The sequence below is a fragment of the Stenella coeruleoalba genome, assembly GCF_951394435.1.
Source record: "Stenella coeruleoalba genome assembly, chromosome: 14".
Taxonomy (NCBI): domain Eukaryota; kingdom Metazoa; phylum Chordata; class Mammalia; order Artiodactyla; family Delphinidae; genus Stenella; species Stenella coeruleoalba.
Genome location: NC_137160.1, coordinates 21,123,207 through 21,151,205, shown reverse-complemented (window position 1 = coordinate 21,151,205; position 27,999 = coordinate 21,123,207). Strand labels below are relative to the sequence as shown.

Genomic DNA, 27,999 nt, shown 5'->3' with positions numbered 1-27,999 from the left:
CATTAACTAAATCCTAATGAAACTCTAGAATTACAGAGACACTAAGCGTTCATGTCTTATACACTGGGTTGTGTCAGTCATATCAGCTCCCCTTTATTTGCTTTTTCAGCATAGTTTCCATAGCTTTATGGACTTTCCAGTGTCCTTTATGTAGGTCAATACGAACACTTATTCAGCATGTTTATTATATGCATTTTTTAAAAATTTATTTTTATTTATTTATTTTTGTTTATTATATGCAAAGGTTGTTGTTGTTTTTTACATTCTTTGTGGCAAGACACCATTAACACAACAACACACTGTTTAACTGCATTTGGGGGGGGGGGCGCGGGCAGGAGGGGCAGAGGGAGTTTATCATGTCCTACAGTAGTTCCTATAAAGTAAACTAGGGGCTTAGGGCAATTATTTGAATTACAAACATTTTCAATATTTGTTTCTAAGTCAGAGAAGATGCTAGCATGCAAGTTCACATCACCACCCACTCACTTTTTATTTTTCTGTCTTTACAGTTCCACCATGGTTTTTAAATCACCCTTCCAACCTCTATGCCTATGAAAGCATGGATATTGAGTTTGAATGTGCAGTCTCTGGGAAGCCTGTGCCCACTGTGAATTGGATGAAGAATGGAGATGTGGTCATTCCTAGTGATTATTTTCAGATAGTGGTAACTATCTTTTTCATATTCACTTTACAATCCCATTCATTGTCTACTCTGTTTTCAGTTGCTTTTCTTTCTTGGGAACAACGTTCCTGTTGGGAATGTTTATGATGTATGAAGAAAATTGTTCCAATAAAGCAAATCATTTTTTAGACTTGGAATTTTTGAGCTCAAAAAAAGTCATTAAACAGTCCAGCCCCCTTGTTTACAGACACGGTTTTAAACAAACAAAGAAAAAATGGGGGGCCTAAGACCAGTGCTTTCTAAATATTCTCATTGGTGGTTCTTGGAAAAACAGAGTTTAGAATCTAGTTCTAGACTGTATGAATCCAAGAATCTCTTCTTTAAATTTTGCCCATTATAATAAAGTTTCAAGTAAGATGCGCTACTTATGAATATGGTAGTCTTACTTTGGTAATTAGGATGGTCACTCTTTGCTCCTTTGCTGCTCTTCCAGATAGGCCAGCTGATCCTACATGAGCAGTAGAAAAGGGCAGTGATGAGGGTGGTAGTGACAATGGTGGTGGCAGTGTTGGAGAGGATTTGAAGACCCAGAGTTCACATCCTTTGCAGTTCTGAACTTTGGAAAGAATTGAAGCCAAGAACAATGGTTCTTATAGTTCCTATAAGGTTTAGTGTACCTCTCTGTCCCTGCCCTGGAGAGAGATAATAGGGATAATGGTGGTATATTCACTGAGTTGTTGTCCTGGTACACAGTAAGTGATCCATACCTATCATTATTATTATTGTTTTTGCTGCTACCAGCAGAATGCTTTGCTCATTTAAAAATGCTCTGTGAAAACTCTCCTTTTGGTGTAGGTCAGCATCAGAGGTTCTGAATTCAAATGAATATCTGAGAAATATGAAAAGCACTTTTTAAATATCAAAGAACTTTGCAGCTAAAGAAGGAGGCTTTCAATCCATTTCTCTTATGTTTGAGATGCAGACATGACCCTGTCAAAGAAAAGTGGTCCTCCAAGCCAGGTCTCCCAGGAGACGGCAATTATAGTGTAAGTGCCCTATGGAATTCAGGCACAAGCTCTCTCCATGGCTTTACAGTGCCTCTTGCTGGTGGTCCCTCTTGCACGATCAGAAACTTTCAGAAACTTTCATCACCTCTTGATTCATGCATTTTGTCACATTGTAAGGGCTCTTAAGGAATACATCCGTAAAGAATATCTTTATTATGTTTATCACCACTTACCATTTTTCATTTTTAGTTGCATTTAATTGGTTGGGAATAGAGTAAGAAAGGAAAAAAAATTAACTTTTGAATGCCACATCAATCCATTAGTTCCTTTACATGCAATGCTGTTTCCCCTATCACTGAATTAAAAATGATCTGCCATGGGGCAACTTGAAATGTGTTGTATATGCCTAAAATAGATGCTACTTGCATATAGAGGAAATTGTTGAGTGCCCTTAAGGACACAGGATAAAATGAAGCATTTCATTTTTTTCTACAGTTTGAATAATCTTTTCCCCAGAATGACTTATTATAGCCAACCTACTTAAAATGTTCCTTTTCTTAAGGTAAAAAAAAAAAAAAAAAAAAAAAAAGTATGGTATGAGCCCTTTTCACATTAAATTGTGCTTAAAAATATTTCCCCAATAGCTCCAGATCTGTCACACATGTAACATTTAGCACAAATAGTAACTTACATGAGAATTGTTAATTGTAAGTTAGTCAACTTTATCTTAAGAATTTTACATCAGCTGAAAATTGACTACAAGACACTAAAAACAATTAAGTATTCCCCATGAGGTAATATTTATCTCTTAATGACTTCAGGGCAAGTGATTTAACTCGTCTCACTTACTGAACTAATTCTTACACTATCGAAGATAAACTGAGTTACTGTAATTAAATGCTATTTCAGATCATTTTATCATCCATCCTTGAAAACTATGGTGGCCCAATTTACATAAAACAGGAGTTAACATTGCTGTGTTTTAATTTATGGATTACTGAAGGTGAAACATTTCGGCCATATAACAAGAATGACATGGGTATAAAAGATCTACCATACCTTCCTCCAAATCCCCGAAAGGGCACACAATTTTAAAAGGATTTTCAGATATTTTTTTTCTCGGCAAATGTCCAGAAAATATCCAACCTAGATTTCTTGTCCTTTAGAAGCTGCAAAGATAAGTAATTTTTGTTTCCTTTTGCTTTTTTTTTTTCCCCTCTCCAGCACCCACTGAAACTATTTCCTTCAGTACAAGGAAAAGAATGAGATTTATTTTGATACTAACCTCTCTTTCGTCCATACCTAATAAAAGAGTTTTCTGTTTACTGCTCACTTATGGAGGATGTGCATTCTTGGGAGTATACTTTTCATGGCAGAACTAGGTTAAATGGTGGCACGTGGATTCAGCAGAATCTTGGGAATCTGTGACATTTCCCAGATGACACAGGACATATCTGTAAGGCTGAGGACCCTCTTGGCCTCCCTTCTGGTTTCTTTTGGGAAGTTTGATTAAAATTTGTTTTGTGATCATTTTGTCACTTGGAGGTTTTTTTTGCTTTTTCAAATGCTTTACCTGCTTTTTCTTCTCCCTAGGGAGGAAGCAACCTACGAATCCTTGGGGTGGTGAAGTCGGATGAAGGCTTTTATCAGTGTGTGGGTGAAAATGAGGCTGGAAACGCCCAGACCAGTGCACAGCTCATTGTTCCTAAGCCTGGTAAGATGAAGTGAACCTTGCTCTGGTTCCTGTTGTTGCAGTTCTGCATGGTTCATCTGTGAAATCTGTACTGTTTTCCCTATTCTCAAAGTCAATTTGAAATTATTGAGTTATTTAGTTAATCAGGTATACATGTGTGTATTGATGGTATATTTGTGCTAGCAAGTTATATCTATGACTATCGATATATATCTCCATCCAGTGAGATACAGTCAAGATGACTACCACTAAATTACTACCGTCTCCCCTCTTTTGTGGCCTACCTTTCTTCTTGGTGTTTCATATAAATATAAACTCTATATATGGAACATATATATATATGTAATATATATAAAACAGATAAGCATATACATGTATACATACATGCTTATTTATAGTCTTAAATCAATGGAAGTTGGTAGAAAAATAGCAGGAGTAATTAACTTGAAAGTAAACACATTCTTCTCTTTTTTTAGAACAGATTTTGATAAGTTGTCCTTTTTTCTATAATTTATTAAGTTTTTTATTTTGTTCTGTAATCTTTTAGAGGTTTAATGTGGTGGTGTATTCAAAACTAGCGTAAATCTATAATAGACATGTCATGTAATATCCCCATAACAATATGATTTCCAGAAAGCAAGCAAACAGACAAAAACAAACACACACAAAAACCAGCTGGTCAGCTACTCTGAAATGTGGTTACACTAAAGAAGGTCAAAAACGTCCCTTCTCTCTTTTTATTCTTTTTTTTTTTTAAAAAGCAGGGACTGAACAGTTGTTTCTATAGATCAAAATACCTTAAAATATTAATACCTCCTCATGAAAAGTTTTCATACCACCTATTGATTATGTTAATTTCAACTTTTTCAGGCCAGTTTCCTTCCTCTTGACTCAACCTTGTCTTAATCTTTCCCTGCTTTAATTTTAATAGAAAACAAATTTTCTGTTTAGAAACAGTAATTTTAATAGAAAACAGAAATTTCTATATAGCTACTGAAATATATGAGACATAGTCTTTCTTTGGCTTCTGTCATTTACAGTGTGCCTATTGAGGCCTTATATTTTGTGCATCTCTAACCAATTATCTGAAGATGCTCAGACTCTCATAATAATGCTCACAGCGATGACTTTCTCTGCTTTTCTTGATTAAAACAAAAAAGCAACCATAGAACCACAGTCCCAGATGAGTAAAGGAATGAAAGGAACTATTTAGGAATTTGAAGGTACCATTAACTCTTGTTCAAGATCACCAGTTTCTCTGATGGACTGTTTGTTTTCCCTCCATTTAATGTGCCTTACATGTGAATGTGACCTCATTTGTGCGACTAAATACATTCTCTTCGCCGAAACAGTAATGGATAAGGAGGGGAAAAGGAACCTCTAAAACCAAGGTCTCTAATATGAGCCATGGTTTAAAAACTCTGTGCTGTCTCATTAGCAACGACAATATGGCAACATTTACACTAATACTGATTGCTACACAAGTCACAGATTAAGAGAATTCTAGTTAACGTTGATTTCCATGTAAGGCCATAAAGCTGAGGAAAATGCAAGATAAGTAGTCCCGTATTTCTGAAGAGAAGTATGAGGTACATTCTCCTATCATCCCCTTTAACTGCCATTAGCGATGGAGGATTCTTTGAAGTGTTGAAATTCATAGGATTAGACAGACATCATCATGGTGTTTTCTTTCCCCCACAAGTCAAGTTGTGGAGATACCAAGAAAACCCCTTGAACAGAATATGTGTGTGTGTGTGTGTGTGTGTGTGTGTGTGTGTGTGTTTTACTGTTTTGCAAAAATGGAAAATGGGCAACTTACCCTGACTAAAAGCTGTCTGGAGCTGCCCACAACTGCAGGAGGAGAAAGGGGAAGGCAACAGTGGGGAGAAGCTCAATTTCCACCTTTGGGAAGAATGAGGGTGTGAGTTGCACTTGAAGAAAGCAGGGCGGAAGACATCTTGAAAGGCCTTGCCCACGAGGTCCTGGCTGCTAAGGCTACAGCCACCAAAAGACGCTAGAGGGACACTGGCTGGGACGGAGCTGAGCTGGGAGCTGGTGCAGAAGACTAGCCAGATCCTGCCGTGCCTGCTGCAGGAGGGGGTCCAGGGCGGGGCTTCCTAGGTTGGGGGGGCCTCTGAAGAACACAGAGCTGCTCCCCAAAAAGAGGCAAGTTGATGCCTTCCACGACTGTGGACTCTCAAGAGCACAGGCTAAGAAAAGCAGCCTTTGTCTCTTCACTCCAAATCCATCCTCTCTTTCTACCCTGGAGAAGCCCTAAGCAGAGGGGGAAAGCATAGACCCAAGAGAATTAAAAAAAGTGGTGACAGACAGTCCCATTGCCTCTTCCCCATTTTTGGTCTCAGGCCTACTCTGGGAGGCAGGGAGAAACTTTAAATTGAACATTAAGTTAATGTCTTGATTTAGATCTCAGTGGGGGTGTGTGTGTGTGTGTGTGTGTGTGTGTGTGTGTGTGTGTGTGTGTGTGTGTGTGTGTGTGTGTGTGTGTGTTGCTGTTGTTGTCGTCATTATTGTTTTTAATATCTGCAAATAAGGCCTGTGTGTGTGTGTGTGTGTGTGTGTGTGTATTGCTGTTGTTGTCGTCATTATTGTTTTTAATATCTGCAAATAAGGCCTTTAAAATATTTTAAGGTGCCCTTAGGACCTGAGGGTTGACCCAACTTGTTATCTGGGGTAGGAAATATATCCGATAGGGTGTGTTTGAAAGTGGATGAGAGGAGAGGATAAAACTGTTTCCCCTTGATATTCCAATAGTTCAGCTCGTTCAATAAACCAATTATAGGCATTCAACTTCATTTACACCAGGCAGCTCTGAATTCAACAGGTAGCTCTTTATTAACAGTATCTTGCCTTCCACTCAGGCCCTGATTCATTTGCGTCTCTGTGACCACAAAAGAGCAAGGCGCCCCTCGGCATAAATGTCAGTTACCTCCTGGCTAGGGCAAACCTTGGAGAATCTTGATAATTCATTCTTCTCCCATCTAGATGGTAAAATGTTGTCAGTGGATTCTACATTCTTGGTCGGTGTTTATTGTATCTGGCATCGGATTAGAATGAAGACCAAAATCTGAAAGCGTGACAGAACACCATTGTGACTGTCTTACATCCCCTCCTTGTAAATGATGGACTGCTTTTTCCTGGCCATTTAATCAGGTCTTAAAATAATGCCTCTCCACCTCCGCAGAGGTGCAGTGTAGGCCATGTGCACAGATGGTGGAGAGGCCAGCCATAAATATAAACTCAGCAATGAGGCTGACCTTGGCAGGAAGAACAGAGCCCTCTCTGTTTAAGTTCCAACAATAAACGGTCACCATATATTTTGAGGCACATCGTGAGTCTGCACTGACCAGCTGTTCAGCTTTGGTCTGTCCACATGCTTGCGGCTAAGAGTTTCTCTTGACAACCATAACAATCTGCTTCTAACTGAAGTGCACACAATGGCCTGTTAGAGCCAGTGCCCATTGTTGGTGGATATTTACATAAGCCTAATGAAGTTTCAACCTAGTCTTTTCTATATAGTTAGTTATTCCCTCTTTAGCAATTAGTGACTTAGGAAAGAAACATCATCTACTAAATTAAATTGAGTTAATGACTTGTTTCTCTTTCCAGAAGATAAATTTTGGGAAAATACTGAAATGTGTGCACTGTAACATGTGAAATATATACATGATTTCCTCTAGATAAAGATCAATGACACTTAAAAAAATCATTTTACTAGAGGAGGTGCTATCAGTAATGGTTTCTATCTGATACTCTAACACCACACACACAGTTCCAGACTGCTGACCCTCTCTCTGTATACCTAACACAAACATGAACGCACACACACACTCGTGCACCCACTGACAATGGTCTGCACACTTAAGAAGACTTTGCGTATGCATCAAAAATACTTTAGCCATATTATGTAAGTGGTGGTGAATGCGAGTTAAGATATTTTATCTGATATATATCACTTGTATTGCCTATTCATCTCTTCTAAGAGCTAAGGAAATGTTTTCTTGTTATTTGTTTTAGTTTTATTTATTATTTGGCGAGGGACATTGGTTAAGAAGTCCTCTTTCCAAAAGGAGATTGACTGTAGCCCTCCAACTCTACTGTTCAGTGAACAGCCCAGACAAAATGTGCCAAGAATCAATGTGTTAGGCATCATAAGAATAAGATGTTTCAGTAGCCAGATTTGCAAACAGGTAACCAGTACCTTAGGATCTGGTTGACATAGCAGATGCTGATGAGTTAGTTACCCTTGAGTCTCATCCAGTGAACTGGAGTGTGGGTAAGTAGTAATTAAATTAAGACTATCGGGTAGCTAGAAGGAAAAGTGAGCATACGTTCCAGTGCTGGTGGGGCAGCGTGGGAGCATAGAGAGCAAGGCAGGAACAAAGGTAAGATAGATATAAGATATCAGTTATCTCTGAGTTAGTGATTCTGGTTCTAGTTGCTAGGTAGCATTATGTTTCCAGGCCAGTGGTCTTCAGTGAAGGTAATTGGAAATACCTAACTGCTGGGCAGAGAAGAAGAGAGGGCCAGGGAACTGGGAATGCAGCTGTAATCAGGGCATATGTAGTCTGGAATATTTTAAATTTAATGGCAGAAATGGGTGAAGATAGAATAAAGTCGCCATGGGAAGAAATAATGTATTCTTCATATTCTACTATGCACAGAAAGGTTATGTGTTCACAAATGAATAAATGCTATTCTAAATATTTCCTAAATGTAGATCTGCTTGGGCAAGTTACCAAATCATGCCTTCCACTGAAGAAATATATATGGGATATGTGTCTCATGTTAACACTGAATATTTTTTTAATGCTGGTTTTGTGTTTTTCCTCCAATATTGATGGCAAAATAGAGTTTCCCACTGTAGGAGGGGAATATATTTGTTATGCCTTTAGTAAAATAGTGAGCTACTATCAATTCCTTGTTCTCCCCTGGGAAAGGTTACTGATTACAAATGCTGTAGAATTTTAAACATTGTATTAAGGCAGTGTATTATATATTAGCAGAAGTGTTAGGTCCAATCATAAACATCAAGGCATAACATCAAAAGTCCTTTTGATGCCAAAAACTTGGCCTCTGTGTCCCAGTGCTGAATCAAATCTCAGAGACAGAGTTTTGGGTGAAATAGGAAAGAATAGCTTTATTGTTTTGCCAGGCAAAGGAGGCCACAGCAGGCTCCTGCCCTGGAAAACTTTGTGTCCCCACCCGGGAGGATTTGGTGAGTTGCTGATAAGATTAGGAGGTGTGCAGGGCCTGCACTCCTTTATTCTGGTGTCAGGTAATCTTTTGATGAGCTTCTCTGGTTCCTTTAATCTGGCCTCCTCAGGGTGGTCTTCTCTCATATGAAGAATGCTGACATCTTCCATTTGTTGGGTCTTAGTTCTATAAAGGGCTTAGAGGCAGTGTTCTGTGTATCGCTTGAGGCAGCAGCGGGACCCTGCCCCAAGGCTGCACTATTGTCTCTTGACTGTTCCTCCCCTGTCTCTGCATCCCCTCCCTTCCCTGATTAGCAACTGTTCGAATCTGCCCTTTGGAACTCAGGGAAGGTCATGGAGGCTGGAGTCTGTTCCTTACAAGAAACGGGGGACATGAAAAGGCTTCCGTGCCCAGGAGCCCCACAGGGTCCTGCTAGGTTTCACTTTGGATCTGTTTTTGTGACTTGTTCCCTATCAGTACAAGAGGAATACCTTGAAATCCAAATAGGCAAGAGGAATATGTGGGTGCGTACTCATACAGTGTATATTAACTGCAGCTAGTTAAAGTGTTTCTTACTAAATGTGGACTCTTGTGTAGTAACTTCAGTGAGATTGTGTGAAACAATGAAAATTGTACAATTAGTTGTAACACTTCAAGATCTGTTAGAATTTAATTTGTCAGTGTAATAGCACTGTGTAAGAGAGATTGTTACTAACTCTCAAGTGGTGTACTTTTAAATCTGATATTAGTCACTGGAGGTCAATTAAGTTGAATTTTTGTCTCTTATTATGAGAAGAGTTACTATGATTTAAGCGCTCAGTATTATTTTGTGTGGGATCAAATTATTCCTGGAGTTCTGTAAATAATTTAGAAGAGCCAGTTCCATGTATTGGACTAATATATTGGTGGACCCAAACTAGAAAATGAGTCATTAGACAGTTTCCCTCACACAAACTGAGACGCTCATTAAAACTACAAACATTCTCTTTAGAGTTCCATCATTGAGTTTACGTGAATGAAAGTGCAACTTAATATTTTTGAAACTTGTTTCCAGTGATGATTATAGTGATTATAGCTCATAAGCTTTCCACAAACATTTTCCCTTATAAGCCTTAGTAATTAACTGTAGCTATTAAGATACAGAACCGATTTTTTTCAAGGAAGTGATTAATGTCCGTATATGTATGTGGCTGTGAATTTGTTCAGTGTACTGAAAAATTATTTCGCTAGCTAAGGTAAAGATAAAAATAAGAGGAAGGTAATGTCTGCTCTTTTATTTTCTACCTCAAAGTCTCCTTTCCCTTAGAGAAATCTTGACGCTCAAACTAGCACTTTCCCTGAGGGGTTCAACGATAGCCGAAGTTTCACATTTGATTTTTTACCATGTGATATTCACGTAGTCTATGAGATGTGGACACATTTCATGTCCACATCCTTCTCTAGTTTATCTATAGAGATTTAAACTATACTGGAATATAGAATATAATGAACAGAATCTTAGACAATATTGCCTAACCTTTCCAGGTCTCCATGTCCTCAGCTTTAAAATACAATAGATAATTGTCTCAAAGATTTAGTGCAATAAATGTATGTCAGAGGGGTTTGTAGGCTGTAAATTGCTACACAAATGTTAGCTATTATAAAGTCTTCCACTGGTTTATTTAGTCTCAAGAAAAACAGGAGACATTTCTTGGGATGCATACAATGATAGCTATCTTCTAGCATATTTTTCCATCCTCCAAGAAAAGAATGAATAAACAAATATTTCAGGGACAGTGGCAATTTGAAGTTTAGGTATTTAGCCCAGTGGACAAGGTGAAGGGAAAAGGTTTATTTCAGAATGCCTGCAGTGGAGAGGTTTGTAGTAGGGTTTACAGTATCCCTTTAATGACTTGCTCATTCCAGTTTTATGTTGGCAGAGGTTTCTCAGCAAATAAAAACTTGTCACTCACCTTGTCCTTCATTCAGCATGTGCTTCAAGTAGGAAGCTAGCTCAGTGCTAATCAAGAGGATATGGCAGACTTTGAAATTAGAGATGAATTCTACAGTAATATGAAGTATCCTGAGACCAGTGATAACTGTAAATCCATACGATATGAAAGACTTGATAGATTCATAAATACTGATCACATCAGACTTTGGTGGTAAACACACCAAAGATTGTTACTCCATAGCTTTTTAAAATCCCCATTGTGGGGAAGTAGAAAAGAAGAATCCTGATTTTTCCACTGAACCCAAAGGATCTTGTTCTTGTATTTCTGCCTTTTATTTATAAATCATCGTTTGATAATAGATGTGCCTGGACACACACACTACACACACATACAGATATTCCTTCTGATATATTAGTATAAGAGAATTTTAAAATATCAAGGTGATCATTAGTAGGAGGTATATATAATTTAATAGCTAAAATTATATAGATGTAATTTTTAACTGATTATCAAAGTGATAATAATCAACATTGATAGGACTACAATGAAATAGTACTCATATACACAGTTTGAAGGAATGAATTACAATGTAGTCAACAACATAGGCCTCAGATGATTCCACAGGAAGCTTTGAAGCTGGGTTAGCTACTCAGGGTACTCTACCCCCAGAGATGGGTATGACCTTGAGTGAGGTAGCTCTCTTTAGCTGAAGGCAGTTACTGGAGATGGATTCTGTAGGGAGCCATCAGCCACCATCACTGTCTCCAGCTGGAGGAGTAAGTGCCACAGTCCACGAAAGGGAGATCCAGACGGTACACCACCCTATTCACTACAGTCTCCCGCTGTGCCACTCCAACCTATTTGCTTCATGTAACCAATTCTAGAAATAACTATTCCAGGATACAGGTTGGTCTTATTCCCTGGGGGAAAAGGAAGGTTAATGGGATGAACTACAACCCTCACCAGTACAACTACAGCTGGTCTCAGGGCTGCAATTCGTGCTCATCACTTCCTTCCTCTCACCCTCAGCCAACATCTCTGCTCATCTGTATGGCTTAGCGGATGGAATGACTCAAACTCCTATTCCTTCGCAAGTCATGGAACTTGTAGTAGTCTATTTACCGTCAAAATTGGGGAAGAGAGTACCAAGAGACACTCCAGTAGATCACCTGGGTGCTAACCACAGTCCTCCCTGTTGCCTGCTTCCCCCTGATGATCTGATAATTATTCTCTCCTTGCCTGCTGCTATTTTGGCACAAGAAGCCTGAAATGACCAGGAAGCAGTGATAGCTCAAAGGTTAATGATTGAAGTATTCCTCCTCTGGGAACTAGGACTTCTGAGTCCTAGAGTTTCAGGGATGAGAAACACAGATTCCCAAATGGGTCACTGGGAGTGATGGTAAGCAGGGTTGCACCTACTTCAAACTCTTTTATCCATTTACTCTACCTTTGGGGACATGGCACCGTATACTGATCATTCATTTTGTTTATGTACCTTACTCTAGAGGAAGGCTCTTCATTTTTTTAGGATATCGTCTTCAGTCTTAACCCATTGCTCCTCCAAAAGACTGTACTTAGGCTGTATCAAGTTAGCGGCTTCTCAGAGGTTGGTATGTGATAGGATGAGGGGCTCCCATGGTCGTGTATTCATGCCCACACCCCTTTTGCTGTTAAGTGTGTTATTTGATCTTCTGTAATATTATGCATGATCCCATGTCTGTGGCTCAGAAACTTCGGGAGCTCTCAGTACTGCAGCCTGAAGCCTTGAGAATAAGAAAGGTGGAATATGTGTATAGTCCAATCAAGATGAATTTCTGCCCTTTCCAGAGTAGAAGGAGTTCAGTATAAACAACTTGCTACCAAAAAGTTAGTCGGCCTCCTCAAGGAACATTGTTTTATTGGGTGCTCTGCATCGGGCTCTTTACTGGTAGATTGAATGTATGGCAGCTCCAGTAGCTGCCGGTGAGCCCGTGTTGTTGGGCAATGCACAGGTCCAATCCCTGCCACAATAGCCTCTAAATTTATGCACCTTTGATGTCACCACTGGAGCCTGGCTGATATCACCTGGCCAGATTGTTCCATCTAATTGATTGTGTCTCTTTCATGGAGGATACAATCTGGTGTTTAGATGTTTTCAATTAGCAATAATCATGCCTGGGATAAACTTCATTGACTGCAGTACTTCATTGACTACATTGCACAAAGCTTGAGGTTTAGATGTGATTCAAAGATCTTTATAATACTTGATATCCACTCCCAGAGGCCCATCCAAATCTTTTCCAAATCTCCATGTCCCTGATCTTTCAATCACTATCCCTCCAGACCCCTGGTCAATCAGCCAGGCCATTTGACTTTGCTCATAATCTACATATATATATTCTTACTCTGGGCCATTTCTCTCTTCACGTAAGGTAGATGGCCTGGTATACCAAACATTCTGCCTATTGAGAAAAGCTCCGGACTGCTCTCTTTCAGGGCTTTCCCTAAGAGGGGCAGCCATCTATTCTGAGTGCAACCACATACCCACGTACCAAGCCGACAAAGCTTGGCCTTTTTCCTCCTCAGTCACTTGGTCATAAGTGTGAGTCAAGGGGGAAGTTCCTTGGACAGCAGTGATTGAAAATATGGTGGTCAGGGACACCTGCCATTATGCCCTCTGGTCATGCTTGAGCCTGATACCAAATATAACACTTTCATCTGATGATGGTGCTGCATGAACCTTTGACTCAGTGCATCTCAGGGAACTCAGCTCAAGAAGAACAGTTCTCGCCAGTTGATTATCCAATAGTTGGGCATTCTTACTCCAATAGGGTCCAATATTTTGTCAGAATCCATTATATAAATGGTGTGTAATTCTCTACTGCAGGTGGCCTGATTTTACAACAGAACCGTCAGGGTTTATGTTGTGATTCTTCTATCAGGGTCTGCTGTCATCTCTCCATAGAACATTTTTTCTACCACCAATGCCTCTAATACTACGGAGTCTGCTAGGTTGTATAGCCTAAGTGGCAGAGCCACTTGCATCGTGGCCTGGACCTGCTATAATGTCGGTTTTTACTCTGGAAACCGTACTCAAAGACAACACCCTTTCACATGACTGAGTAAATAGGTCAGAACAGAATGTGCTGCCTGCACAACCCAAATGCTTAAGAGGCGTTGTGATTCTTTCTTAGTGTTTGCAGGTATCAGATATAATAACGTGTCCTTACCTATAGGACATGTCTTGCCATGCATGCCGCAAATCACAGTGCCTCTAAAATCTTTACTAACGTTATAGGCCACTGTATCTCCATAGGGTTTGTCTCTCACTACTGGAATGTATATTTTTTTACCAAAGCCTTCCATGTATTTGCCATTTCTTGCTCAACTTGTCCGGTGAACATGCTGTCATTAAGATAATGGACAAGTGGATTATGCTGCAAAATATCTGGATGGTCCAGGTCCCTTTGGACTATATTAAGACAGACATGGGAGAGTTAGCATAGCTCTGGGACTGAAATGAATGATGATTTTTCATTCCTAGTGAATGAGAAAATGTTTTGGTTATCCTTTCTTATAGGGATAGAGAAGAACACATCACTATGGCTAAATGTGACTGGCGGTCATTTGCATTTCATGCAAAGATATAGCATCTGGTATAGCAGATGCAATGGGAACCACCACTTAGTTAAGTTTGTGGTTGTCCCCTGTCATCTTCTAGGTGTGATCTGATTTTTGTAAGGGACCAGATAGGGGAATTAACTTAGAATGTGATAGGAATTACCATTCTTTAGGACTTTAAGAGTGGCAGTCTCCTCTGCCCTTCCCCCAAGATGTGATATGATGCAGTGATAAATGGAATATAAATAGTGAAATATAAATATAATATGTATATAAATAGTGGAAACAAATATAAGAAGTAGAATATAATTTTTGCACGCAATATGGGTCCCAACTTTTAAAACAAACAAATCTAAATCTATTTCTATATTTGTAATAAAACTATTATTCTTATTTTAGAAATCAAAATACATGGATGCAAACAGTATCAAACAGCAAGCAATACACACTAAAGCATTGCAAGCGTTTTAGAAATGTGAGTGTGATTTTGCCTTTAACTTCAGGCCCCAGAGAAGCTACTGGGAGTATTCTCTACCCCTTGGGACACTTAGGAGGCCTTAGGAATAAGACTTTTGTATTTTAGTATTTTCAAGCTCGTAAGAAACCTAGAAACATAAGAAAATAAACACTATTTTAACTTATGGAAAATAACATGCCAACAGAGCTATCATCAGTCCTATTTAGAGTAAGATTTAAATAAATACAGACCCAAAGGAAAACACAGAGAGAATAACATATTCTAGAACATTCTTGTGTTGGGTACTGTGTGCTAAGCATTTTATATGCATCATTCCTTTCACTTCTACAATAATCCAGTCTAGAATATATTTCTGTTCTCATTTCGAATGTTAGAAGGTTGTGCCCCGGAGAGGACCATGCAATATAAAATAGCTACAAAGTGGTAGAGCTGGATTTGAAAACACTGTTGAATCTTTGTTAGTGGGTAGTAGCATGCTGAGTTCGGGCTTTACAATCACATATTAATTGATTCCTCTCAAGAGTCCTATGGAGGAGATAGAATTGTTTTCCCCTTACTTTGTGGGTGAGGAAACTGTGGCTCAGGGAAGGTAATTAACTTACCAAGGCCACACAGCCAGTCAGCCCTCTGACTTTTGCACTTAACTTTCTCATCCACTCTGCCATGATGTGACTGACCACCCATATTCTGTCCACCACATGGAGCTTTGTCAGGTGAATGGGTGATATTTCAGATTTATTTGAATCTAGTCAGACTGGTTTGGGAATTATCGATAGAGGAGAAAAGCTTGGAATTAATTAAAATTTCTAACATTCTGCCACTCAAATGATCTCTGTCCAGATTCCCACTGTGCTAGAGGTCATTACTAAGTGTGGGTCAGTTATAATATTGTCTTAAGAGTCTTAAAGGTAAGCATCACATCATCTCTGCTATTCAGGAATCCATACTTTAACCAAAAATACACTTGATGCAACTAATCTTACTTATCAAATACAGTTAAGACAGAGTGACTTGTAGGGGTGGGGGAACAGTGCATGGAGAAAGAATCCATAAGGATCAACAGTCCCATTAAATGTAAATAGTCTAAACACTCTAGTTAAAAGATAGAGATTGTCTGGTTGGATAGAAAGACCCAACTATATGCTGCCTACAACAAGTCCATTTCACATATGAAAACACAAATATGTTAGAAATAAAAAGATGAAACAAGATGTATCATGGTAACACTACAAATAAATAGATAAGAAAAAAATTTAACCTGGAGTTTCTTTACTAATGTCAGGCAAAATAGATTTCATGGCAAGGAATATTATCAGCGATAAAAGGTTTATTTCATAATGATAAAGGTTCATTAATCAAGAGAACATAATCCTCAATGTGAATGCAACTAATAATAGATCTTCAAAATACATGGAACAAAACTGACAGAACAGCAAGAAGAAATAATCTACAATTATAATTGGAGAGTTCAACACTCCTTTGTCAATAACTAATCAAACAAATTGACATAAAATCATTAAGGATATAGAAAATTTAAACAACTGTATCAACCAGATTGACCTAATTGATATTTCTAGAACACTCCACTGAACAAGAGCAGAATGAATACTCATTCTTCTCACGTGCACACAACATTTTCCCAGTTAGAACATATCCTGGATGTACAAAAGAAGTCTCAAATGGACCTGGAGGGTATTATCCTTAGTGAAGTAAATCAGACAGAGGAAGACCAAAAAAAAAAAAACCAGACAGAGTGACTTGTCATGGTGTTTTAATTGTTCAACATTTATTAAGCACGCTGAAAATGTATGAAGACTCACATAACAAATACAAATTAGAGATAGTAGATGCCATTCAAAGAAAGTTCAATTCTTTATATTTATACTCCTTAAATTCTAATACAGCTAGTGCTTGGTGTATTTTTGTTTGTTGTTGTTCTAACCCTATTTTTAGTACCCCTTGTCACACAGAATGACAAGGCTCCTATTGTTTTGAAAAGTTCTTTCACTTATTGTTTTATTTTGTTCCCAGCTTTAGGTGAGAAGCTCCAGGTTAAAAAATAGGTTTAAAACATTTTTTTTTTCAGATCGTCTACTCATGGGTCTTTAACCTATAGTGTCGTTCCATCAAAAAAACAATAGTTAGTGAATAAGCCTAAATGACTAGTGCATGCTGTGCACAGCTGTCTTTGTTATTTTGTGTTGACAAATATCCACCAAGGATCTATAGATGACCTTAACTTTCTCTGACAATATTGACAAAATATATATACCTATTTAGTTGATATCTGACTTTGATATATTGTGGAACATAAGAAAATTCAGTTGAAATGAAAAATAACCCGTCCTCAAAATAAAACACGCATCATTATAAAGCAAGAAAAATCAAATAGAGAAGTGAGTTTTCCATATTTTCTGTTATTTTTCAGTGCCAGTTCTTATTTAAATAAAGATCTCCCTGATAACCAGACAAAATATTCTTTAGTTCTGAAAGATGTGGGCTGAGTGTATGTATATAAAAACATACAAAAGCAGAATAGACTATCTTGAATAGAGAAGAATGATTCTTTCTCTAAATGATTTTCTCCTAATAATATGACACTTATTTGGGAGAAAAAAGAAATAAAAATACTATGTAGCATATTTTATATCCTTCTCTTGCCTTGTCTTCTTGATCTCATAAATAGAAAGAGACATGAGATAACAAAATTGGTGGCCCAGACATAAGTCTTTGGATCTCATGAATTTCATATCCAATTTCTGACATACAGACTACCTGCTTTCTTTTCATATGTCTGCCTTACTTCTCATTATTTAATATGAGCCTTTGAGCCCAATTCTGATCAGCTATTTTAGGTCTTTAACACGCTTGCCTAGAAAGGATATTGTGACCCTTGGGGAAATTCAACTGAATGAAGTGGTAAATGCCTTTTGCTTTTTATATCAGGAACAATAACAACAATGATAAAACCTCATACCAAGTAGATACTTTCTTGCATATAAAACGTTATCCTAGAATAAGTTATTCCTATTTTCTGAATGCAGATGCTAAGTGGTTGCTCAAGCTTCTAGTCTAATAGGGAACTTTGAAGTAGAACAAATCATTACCATGAGTTCCAGGAGTATATTCATACAAGAGGTAGGGCTAGCACAATGAAGAGCTTAAGCAACTCTTCTGTGGAACAGAGGAACTCATCTCTGAGGATGTGACATCTAAGCTAAGATGGACGTTGAAGAAGGAAGATGATTTTTGCCAACCTGTCCAGAAGGGCAGAGAAATGGCTGGTAGAAGACATGTTATACCCAAAGCCTAGAGAAATAACACAGAAGCAGAAGTATATATTCAGAGAAGTATGTGTGGTTCAGTAAGATGGGAGAGATATTCAGGGGCTGAATCACACTCTGTCTTTCAGAATAGGGCAAAGAAAATTGGACTTTTTGTCTAGGCTGTGTGTGGGATGTTGGGGGCTAGGATGTAAAAGATAGGCATGCTCCTACTGGTGTTTTTAAGAGAGAACTCTGGAAGCAGTGTGGATGATAGCTGGGTTAACAGCGGCAGGAGGCAACACTAGAGATAGAAAAACTAATCGGGAAGGTATATCGTCCATTGGTTAGGCAAGAGAGAATAAGGCCATCTAAGACAACAGTACAAAAAGCGTGAGTAGATATATTAGAAGGTCTTCAAAATGTGGAGATTACTATGAGTATGTGTGGATGCATTAGGGATCTGGGATGATTCCTAGATTCTTGATTTAACTGTGTAGATGGTAAAACCAGTACTTACAAAGGGCAGAAGACTAAGAAGAGTGATTTAGTGCCTTTAGACAGAAAGAACCTGGCTAGTGAGTTCCTTGAGGGTGCCTGTCTTTGCATTTCAAGCACCTGGTAAAAGGCCTAACAAGGGCAGGCTCTCAATTACTCACTGGAAGGCCTGAAGGCAAATTCTGTTTTCCTGCTTAAGTGACAATACCAGTGATTTAGTAAAAGATGAAGCAAAGGAGGTAAACGTTTAAAAAGGTCTCAAAGCATATAATTGAAAAATTTATAATCAAAATAGGCAAAATTAATAGTCTGACTGAAAAGGAATGTTCTGCTGTGTGTATTTGAGAGATTGGAGCAGAAGGAAAGATGAATGCAAAATGTTTTGTAGTATCCCCAGAGGGAAATAATTATGGTCTGAACTGGGTGGCAACTCAGCTCATGGAGAGAAAGATAAATCCAAAGAATACTATGAAAGAGGAAATGCTTAGCAGTTTGCATTTGAACTGAAAAAGAGATTTTAATGCTGACTGGGAATCCTGTAAGTTATTGGCATTGCTGCTGGTGATGAAAAGCTTAAGGGAGAGTATGACGGAGCCTTATCGTGCACCCTAAGTTCTTTGATAGGCTGTAAGTGAGTCATTCTCCTACTGATGAGAGGATTCCTCCTTGCTGGACATTTTTTTTTACCCAGCTCTGAGGAAGGGACTCATTGTACTGCCATCTTGGAAGGAATTAAAGGGCTATGCATTAACATAAGATAACCATTGAGAACATACTGTCACCGCCAGGACCAGAATATATTGATTTGATTATCCCTTAACTATCAGAAGGATATAACTGATCACTTCTTTTTCTTCTCTCTCCTCTTTGTCTCTCCTTTCTGTGACAGACAGATTAGAACTGAGAAATAGATTAGAAGTGGAAGGACTAACTTTGGTTCTTCGCCACCTGAAAATATTCCATGTAATTTACCCTGACTATCCTTGTTAGAGTGTTAAATATCGACTAAACAGTTTAATATGGATTTATGTAATGAGTTCACAAATTGATTTTGCAGAGTACGCTTGCTTTAGGAAATAAGCATCTATTCACGTGGCTTGGATGCCATACCTGTATGTTTTGAAATGATGAATGGATTTTTTTTAAATGATAAGGATTCTAATTTATGATCATTTTATCATCTCAATATTTAAAAAGCTCAGAGTCCAAAACAAAACAAAACAATGATTTAGAAGCTCCAGCTATCTCGTAGGGGAAGCAGTCTCTATAGGGTAGCAGTGCTAATATCTCTGAGTAACAGTATTAAACAAAAAAGACTTTCACCCGATGTCTGCGAAACCTCCACTTTCTCTTTTCCCTGTGCAAGAAAGTCATATGTACCTTATTTAAACATTAATTATTTAGCCTGAATTGTCTGCAGCTCATTTGTAAAATAAAATTCCTTGCAAGTTTGAAGATGAATCCAAGAGAGGTGCCTCTCTCATGCGGGTCCCCTCCTTCCCTATCTCGGGTGGCCAAATTTGATGTAATTGTAATTGGTGATGGGGTGGCGATGACAGTGTCAGCCAATCATTCTAGGCATGACTGCTAAGATTTGTAATTATAATGTCCTTTATTCCCATTTAAATTCAGCAGTATCTTCACATTACTATTCTTTCTCTTGAAACATGGAAATTTGGATATGGAGGTTGGGGATGGTTAAGAGAAAGGGTTTTGCCTTCTTGAAATCTATACTTTTTCACAGTCTATCCCATTTCTCTAAGGCACCAGAGACAGGGGAGGCCAGCTATCAAGAATGGTAATTTACAATCTAAGAGTGCTTAATCTAAAATCTGTCCTTGTCGAAGGAGAGCATGTTGGTCCCCATGCAGCAGTAATGGGAATTTTATTTCAGCATAAGCTTCAAATTGTATTTCAAATTGTATTCTTTAAACTACCCTGTCCTTATCAGTTTATGCAATGTACAAGTCTTGTGGGCCTTCAACCTCGTTCTACTTTTAAAATAGAAATCACTAAATGTAAACTCTGAAAATGTAAACTAACCTCATAAACTGATTACAAACATAATCGTTATATAGTTTTGATGGGATCTAGCTTTATTAGTAATCATTTCTCCTGGTGATTAAAATTTAACTCTCCAAAGAGACCTTTTTCCCTAACAGACTTGTCTCTCTTTCACTGTAACCATGTTATATTCTAAAATTACTTCCCTTAATTTTCACTTTCATATACAATAGAGATTTGCTTACCATGGCTGTTAAAAAAAAAATCATAGTTGAGGAATATATTATTTTAGAGTAAAAACTGGATCGAGTAGACAAGAATGAAAATACATACATAAGATCTTTATAACTATTTTTGTTCACTTACAAATCACTAGGCAGCATGCTAAATAAAGGCAGTATCAAAGACATAGTAATAATGGGTATTTTGTTTTAACTCTATTTATAAGCCCTGTTTGCTGGAAACCTTTAAAGATGTCTTACCCTCATACATTCCAGGTGATGTGTATAAAATATTTTGCTTCAGAAAACACATATCCTAACTTTATTTTCCCTTGTTTTCTGGTCTGGGACTAAGTTAAGTACCAATATCTGGCTTCCGCCTACTGCCTCACTGAATCTCTCCTCTGTTATCCCAAGTTTATCCTATTTACATCTGCTCTAGTGGATCCCTAAATGCTACACCTCACTGAGTTCTGCATCCACCTACCCCTGTAACACTGGTCCCTTTTTTTCCTTCATAGCAGATTCTACTAGGGACCAAGTCTAAGATTTTTTTTTTCACCTTTACTTTTTCTTCCAACAACCTTCCCAAGGCATTATTGATTAAAAAAAAAAAAAAAATCCAACAGATATCATCATCCCCTCTTCCTCATCAAAACATTCATTTTTCTCTGCTGTGTTTTAACACAATATTTTGTCCTCAAACCTCAGTTCCTTTATGTTTTCCAGTTATCTCGTATGAGAGTGACAATTCGAGTGCTAGAGATGGCAGATTGATGACTGTGTGTGTGGTATATATGTAAAATTATATATATTATTACTTCAAGAAACGTCAGATATCCAAATTGACTTGGAAAAGACTTGATTTCTAATATGTGAAACTCTTGATGCCTGAAGAGTGGCACAGTTATGGTTTGGATGCTTGGTGATGGGAAGGCAAACTGACAGTGTTAAAAGTTTGCACTGTGTGTTGGGTCAGTTTCTCCTAAAGCATATAATGCTGTCAAGAATACTAGGACGGGGCTTCCCTGGTGGCGCAGTGGTTGAGAGTCCGCCTGCCGATGCAGGGGATGCGGCTTCGTGTCCTGATCTGGGAAGATCCCACGTGCCGCGGAGTGGCTGGGCCCGTGAGCCATGGCCCACAGAGCCTGCGCGTCCGGAGCCTGTGCTCCGCGACGGGAGAGGCCACAACAGTGAGAGGCCCGCGTACAGCAAAAAAAAAAAAAAAAAATACTAGGACCTAAGGACTTTTTTTTTGAATTTTATTTAATTTATTTTTTTCTATAGCAGGTTCTTATTAGTTATCCATTTTATACATATTAGTGTATACATGTCAATCTCAAAGGACCTAAGGAATTTTTAAGACCACTTTTTGTTGACTATTTCTTAGATTCATCCAGGGAACACTTTGCATTCTGAAAATATGACCAACTAAAATGTCATATCCATAACTAGCAAGATTCCTTACCCAGTTTTTAGAATGACTATATTTTACCTTTCTGCTATTCAAAATAAATTTCAAGACATAAAGGTACCAAGAGTTTATGATAAGATGCTGCTATTTAGAGAGAATCTGTGGAAATCTCTTCGTTCACATATGTATAGATACATGGTCAAAATTTTGGAATAGTCTTGTCAACAATCAAATTCCCCTACTCTGTTTCCAGATATTGGAGTCTTTGGGGAGAAAATGAATGGCTATAGTGATGGCAGCAGAAACCGTTGTTTACAGTGTTTTTCAACGGCTGAGGCACCTGAATATCAGAGTGAACATGGATGTGATGGATTTTTACTGTGGCACTTCTTTCACGCTGGAACATTTCTCTAGGTTGCCTCCCCCGCATGGTTCTACGTTAGCGTGGGCCAAAAGAGAAATTTTATATGAGATTTGGCAAATAGATACAAAAGAGGAGCGAGGAGCCATACTTCTTTGTGTTTTGAGGTTGTTGCAGGCGCAAGGTACTGCTCATCTGCTGACAAACCTGTTGGCACAAGGTAGCATCCTGACCAGCGGCAACTCTAGGTCCTGCCATATCTTCTGCTTCAGCTTCTCCACCTCCTGAGCTAGGTGTGTGTTTAGGTCTGTGCTGGAGATGGTGAGAGACTGACATGGATTCCAGTCTGTCCTCATGGGTTCCATCTAAGCTTTGTAGATTTCATCTTGTCCTTGCTTTCTCCAGTCCACAGCCATCTTCCCCTCCCAACTCGCTGCCTGATGACTTCAGTCTCAATGACCAGATTCAGGAACAACAGCCTTACAAACACTGTATAACCAGCCCTGACACCTGTGTAATATTAAATCCTGTAATAAGTTCTGCTCCCTGCACAAACCCCCCACCCTGACTCTCATGCTCTGATCAAACCCTGATTGATACAATGGAGAAATGGCAGCAGTAACAAAAGTGGCCAAGAATTTGGGGAAATGGGTGAAGGATTACTGAAGAGAGAGACCCTTAAATGATTTGGCCAGTTTCTAAGACACATTATGTCAATATTTACTTTATTTTTTAAATTAAAAACTCTTAAAATTCTCTTCATCTACTAAAGTTGTAACCTCTAAAATGTGAGTCTGAATATACAAGGGTCCCCGAAGGAAATGTGAAACATACTTAATTCAAGGAAGGCTTAATAAAGAAACTATTAACAAAGGTGTTGGCTAAGGTACAAGAAAATACAAAAGGTAGTGCAGTACTGAGAGGCTATTAACAGTGGAGCCGTCATCGTCCCTTGGCTCAAAGGGGGAACTTGGTAAAGCAGTTACTAGAATTGGAAGAACAGAGGGCCTTACAAAGAGGGATACTTTGAAAAAAGTTGTAACTTGCATTGGAGGGGAACAGCTGGCTTAAAGACAAATCTGCACGGAGACAGGTAGGAATAAAAACCTCAGATTCACACTCATTCCTCATTCAGATTCCTGTCAGTGCTCAACAGTGGGTGTACTCAAAAAAAGCCCAAGGTCAGACAGAGGCAGACAAATATCATATGATATCACTCATATGTGGAATCTAATTTTTAAAAAATGATATAAATGAACTTACTTACAAAGACTAACAGATTCCAAAAACAAACTTACGGTTATCAAAGGGGAAGCATGGTGGGGAAGAATAAATCAGGAGCTTGGGATTAACATACAGACACTACTATATATAAGGTAGATAACCAACAAGGACCTACTGCACAGCATAGGGAACTCTACTCAATATTCTGTAATAACCTATATGGGAAAAGGATCTGAAAAAGAATGGATACATGTATAACTGAATCACTTTGCTGTACACCTGAAACTAAGACAACATTGTACATCAACTATACTCTGATAAGATAAAACAAAAAAACCCAAACAAAACAAAATGCCAAAGGTCAAGGAAGCCTTCTGATATACCAGAGATGTTTGAGAGGTCAGCCGCTCAGAGATGGGCTGGAGAGTGTACAGAGTGCGTCTGTGTGAAAACAAAACACATCCAGCCCAGGATCTTGATCATTTGTTCACAAGTTTGTTCTTTTTATTCAAGAAGATTTGAGAAAGGAAGAGTGGGCAAGAAGTCACAGACGGGGACTTCCCTGACGGTCCAGTGGTTAAGACTTCACCTTCCGATGCAGGGGGTGCGGGTTCGATCCCCGGTCAGGGAGGTAAGATCCCACATGCCTCGTGGCCAAAAAACCAAAACGTAAAACAGAAGCAATATTGTAACAAATTCAGTAAAGGCTTTAAAAATGGTCCACATCAAAAGAGCCTTAAAAAAAAAACACTCAATTATTTAAAAAAAAAAAGTCACAGATGCACAGGGTAAATACTCACTCTATACACAGAATAGTGTCCCCCCAAAGATGTCCACATCCTAATCCTTAGATCATTTGAAATACTGTTTGCTTGCAAAGGAGAATTAATGTAACAGATGAAATTAAGGTTGATAATCAGTTGATCTTAACATACGGAGATTATTCTGGATTATCCAGGTGAGCCCAGTGTAATCACAGGAGTCCTGAAAAGTGGAAGAGGGAGACAAAGGAAGAGGGCAGAGCAATGTAATGTGAGAAGGGTATGACTTGTAATGCCTGGCTTTGAAGATGAAAGGAAGTCCCACAAGCCAAGGAATGTGGGCGAACAGCCTCTGCAAACTGGATTCCTTCTTAGAGCTTTCAGAAAGGAACACAGCCCTGCCAACACCTTGATTTTAACGCAGTGAGAACCTTGCCAGCTTTCTCACCTCCAGAACTATAAAATAACAAATACGTGTTGTTTTATGTCGCCAAGTTTGTGGTAATTTGCTACAGCAACAACAGGACACGAATACATTTGCATGCAGATTTCCTCAGTTTTGACTCTACGTTCTGATCACCTCGGTTAATTCTTATAGAAGTTGTGCACCATTGAGCAAAGAGTGATTTTATATTAATGTTTAGGATTACCACTGCCAAGGAATTCTGTCTTAATATTTCACAAGAAGAGTTATGGAATTATGATCCCTTTGTGGTTCTTAATCTAAACAGGAAGAGTGTTTCTGCCAACCCATTTAAAACCTCCCCCATCATCCAGGTACTCAAAGGAAATCCAGTCTTCACAACAGGAGGAGGGGAAACAAATCAGGAAGCCAAAGGGTATTACTCTCAGGGTAGGAGGCCTGAGATTTTGTGTTCAGTAGCTTTTCCTGGAATTAATAAGTGAAGGCCAAGGATTATAACAAAGATATGAAGCAAGAATTTAATACCAACTAGGTGACATAGAAGAAGAAAAATGTGTACAAGAAAACCACTCCAAATTAAACCTAGGCAGAGGTTTGTTTGTTTTCCCCAAAATAATTGAGTCCTCATAAATTCCTTAGAAAAGAGTCATATTAGAACCCAATCCTGGTTCTTAGGTTTCTAAGTATAAGAAATTGGAGTAAACAATGCCACAGTCTTATTGTGATTTGTAGGTTAAATAAACTCCCCAAATCATCTAGCCATCTTAAATTTCAACCTTAAAGATACTACAGGGTGTTGTTATAATGGGTTTCCTGGATTGTTTAAACCCTACCCAATCAACATTATCGAATTCTGGTGTCAGGAGTAGAGATACCATTAAAAAGTACCTCTTAGAACATTCTGTGTCATGTCACCAGGCTATGTTCTCCTTGATTGTGCTTTTATTCCTATTAAATAAAATAGAAATATCAAGCTAACTTTTCAGATGGAAAGGTGAATGAATCCCCACAGCTCCCTCTAAAACCACACCGCTCTGTTGCTTGTTCTTAAGTTTAGACAGTACGAAGTAATCCATTTCTTTTTCAAACAAATTCATGTTTGTCATAACTGTCCTTCTTTAAAAAGTAACCTCTCTTGTGGACTTAATGATGATGAAACGACAGACCATCAGTCAGTCAAGCAGGATAAAGTGAGCACTTTAATTTTTTATACAAATTCCATATCCCTGGGCTTCCCTGGTGGCGCAGTGGTTGAGAGTCCGCCTGCCGATGCAGGGGACGCGGGTTCGTGCCCCGGTCCGGGAAGATCCCACATGCCGTGGAGCGGCTGGGGCCGTGAGCCATGGCCGCTGAGCCTGCGCGTCCGGAGCCTGTGCTCCGCAACGGGAGAGGCCGCAGCGCTGAGAGGCCCGCGTACCGCAAAAAAAAAAAAAAAAAAAAAAAAAAATTCTATATCCCTGCCACCCTAATTTCTGGTGGCATGTTTTCTGATATCATTGCTACCCAGCATTTCTTAACAATGATGCCATTATAAGTTCCAGCAGTGATTTCCTGTTATTTTGCATTATATTTAAATTGGTTTCTTATGAACACTGTTAATGATCATAAAGCTCTCATTTTGAATATTGAGAAAGATTAGCCAGCAATGAACATTAATTCAACACTGGATAAGTTTGGAATGCGTGATAATATGAATATGCTCTAATAAGGAACTCTATCCAGTTGTGTATTATTTATAAGAAATGTGACCAGACATTCCTCAAAATAATGTGACTTAGTCATTAGTTTTATAAAGCAATGCCATGCTTGTATTCATGTATTTTTAAATATTTCTTTCTTCACATCTCTGTCTTCTTCTCTGTCTTATTTTCCTTGGAAAAGGGGAGAGAAAAATCTGAGATGTGATAGGATAGGAGAACATCAAAAATGTCATTTTTGGTACCTTCCCCCATCTATAGTGAGCTAAGGCCTGTTTACACCCCAATCTGTACGTGGCTTTCATGGCTCAGAGGCACTTGTCTTTTAGGTCCCTTCCTCCATTAAAAAAAAAATTAAGAATTTTATTTTATAATTACATGGGTATGAAGACTAATATAATCCAGGTTGGATTGCATTCATTTCTTTCCTGCTGATTCAAAAACAAAAATGAAAACCTATTCCTGGACTCCTAACAGTGCTGGGGGCCCTCGGCACTATGCTCCGTGTGTCCCGTGGATGGCAGCCCCGTGACAGCCAGTGGTTACACTTTCAGTAAACTTAGCCTAACTTTCTAAGTGCTTTGCAGTCTCTTGATGCGTAAGACAGCTAATCAATTGTTTTTTCCTATTGTTTAATCATTTTTACTTTAAAATCACTTTTATGTCATAGGTATATTCTGTAAGGTTGTGTCAGTTAATTTTTTAATCAATGAAACAATCCCTTTTCATTAACTTTTGTTATTACCACAAAGGAATTGAATCTTATTTCATATCAATTTCCAATTCAAATAGCAACTCACGTTTAAGCTTTGAGAATCTTTGACTTCTAATTTCTTACTGCTCCCCTTCTGTTTGCACACTCTTCTGTCCTAGAGCTCATGTTTTGACACACATACTTATGTTTAGGAAAAGTGTTAAAAATGTAGGGAGATCTTTTCTTCTGCCAAAAGAGATTATCTGTAACCTACCTGTGATGTCACTTGGAATACTAACTTGTCTGTTTTATTTTTTCTAAAAGCAAGGGATATAAGAAAATATTCTTAATAGCAAACATATATCTTTAGAGGCAAATAGCCTATATTCCTTAAGTAACAAATAGAACTGTAAATACCAGTTCATGAAGCTAGTGCATGCTCTTACTTTCTGATAGTTAAAAATATCCTTGCAGATTGCTAGAGTTTGCCTCAATACTCTGTGCTATGCAGAAAAGTATACTAGAACTGGTGTTTTGAAGGGTGCTTTAAGGAATGTGTAGTGTTTCCTGATCCTAAGACTGTCCAAACCAGTTCAACCAAGTTACTAAATAAGCTTAATAATTTTTCATAGTTCATCTAGAATCTCTTAGAGTTTAGGCAAATTTTAGAATAAACTAAAATTTATTAGTTTAGATTATTAACTGTGCTCCACAGTTAATGTACAGCCTTGCCTTATAGACCACAGGTGTCCTGGGGTCATCACGTTTACAGCGCTTAGGGCAGCTGCGTCCTAATGGAATGTCAGGAGTCAGTGCAGAATTGCAACATCAGCTCCACATCCTGAAGTGGTACTTCATTCCTCCAGGGAGTCATTCTCAGCAGGAGTTGA

General features: G+C 38.5%; 1 protein-coding gene across 1 annotated transcript in view; it reads left to right on the top strand.

The window, feature by feature from the left end:
- DCC (DCC netrin 1 receptor) overlaps window positions 1–27,999 on the top strand; it is a 1,193,354-nt gene that overhangs the window by 711,557 nt on the left and 453,798 nt on the right. The window contains 2 exon segments of the mRNA XM_079943413.1: window positions 510–664; window positions 3,223–3,343. Of these exon segments, the coding sequence (XP_079799539.1) occupies window positions 510–664; window positions 3,223–3,343 (276 nt within the window).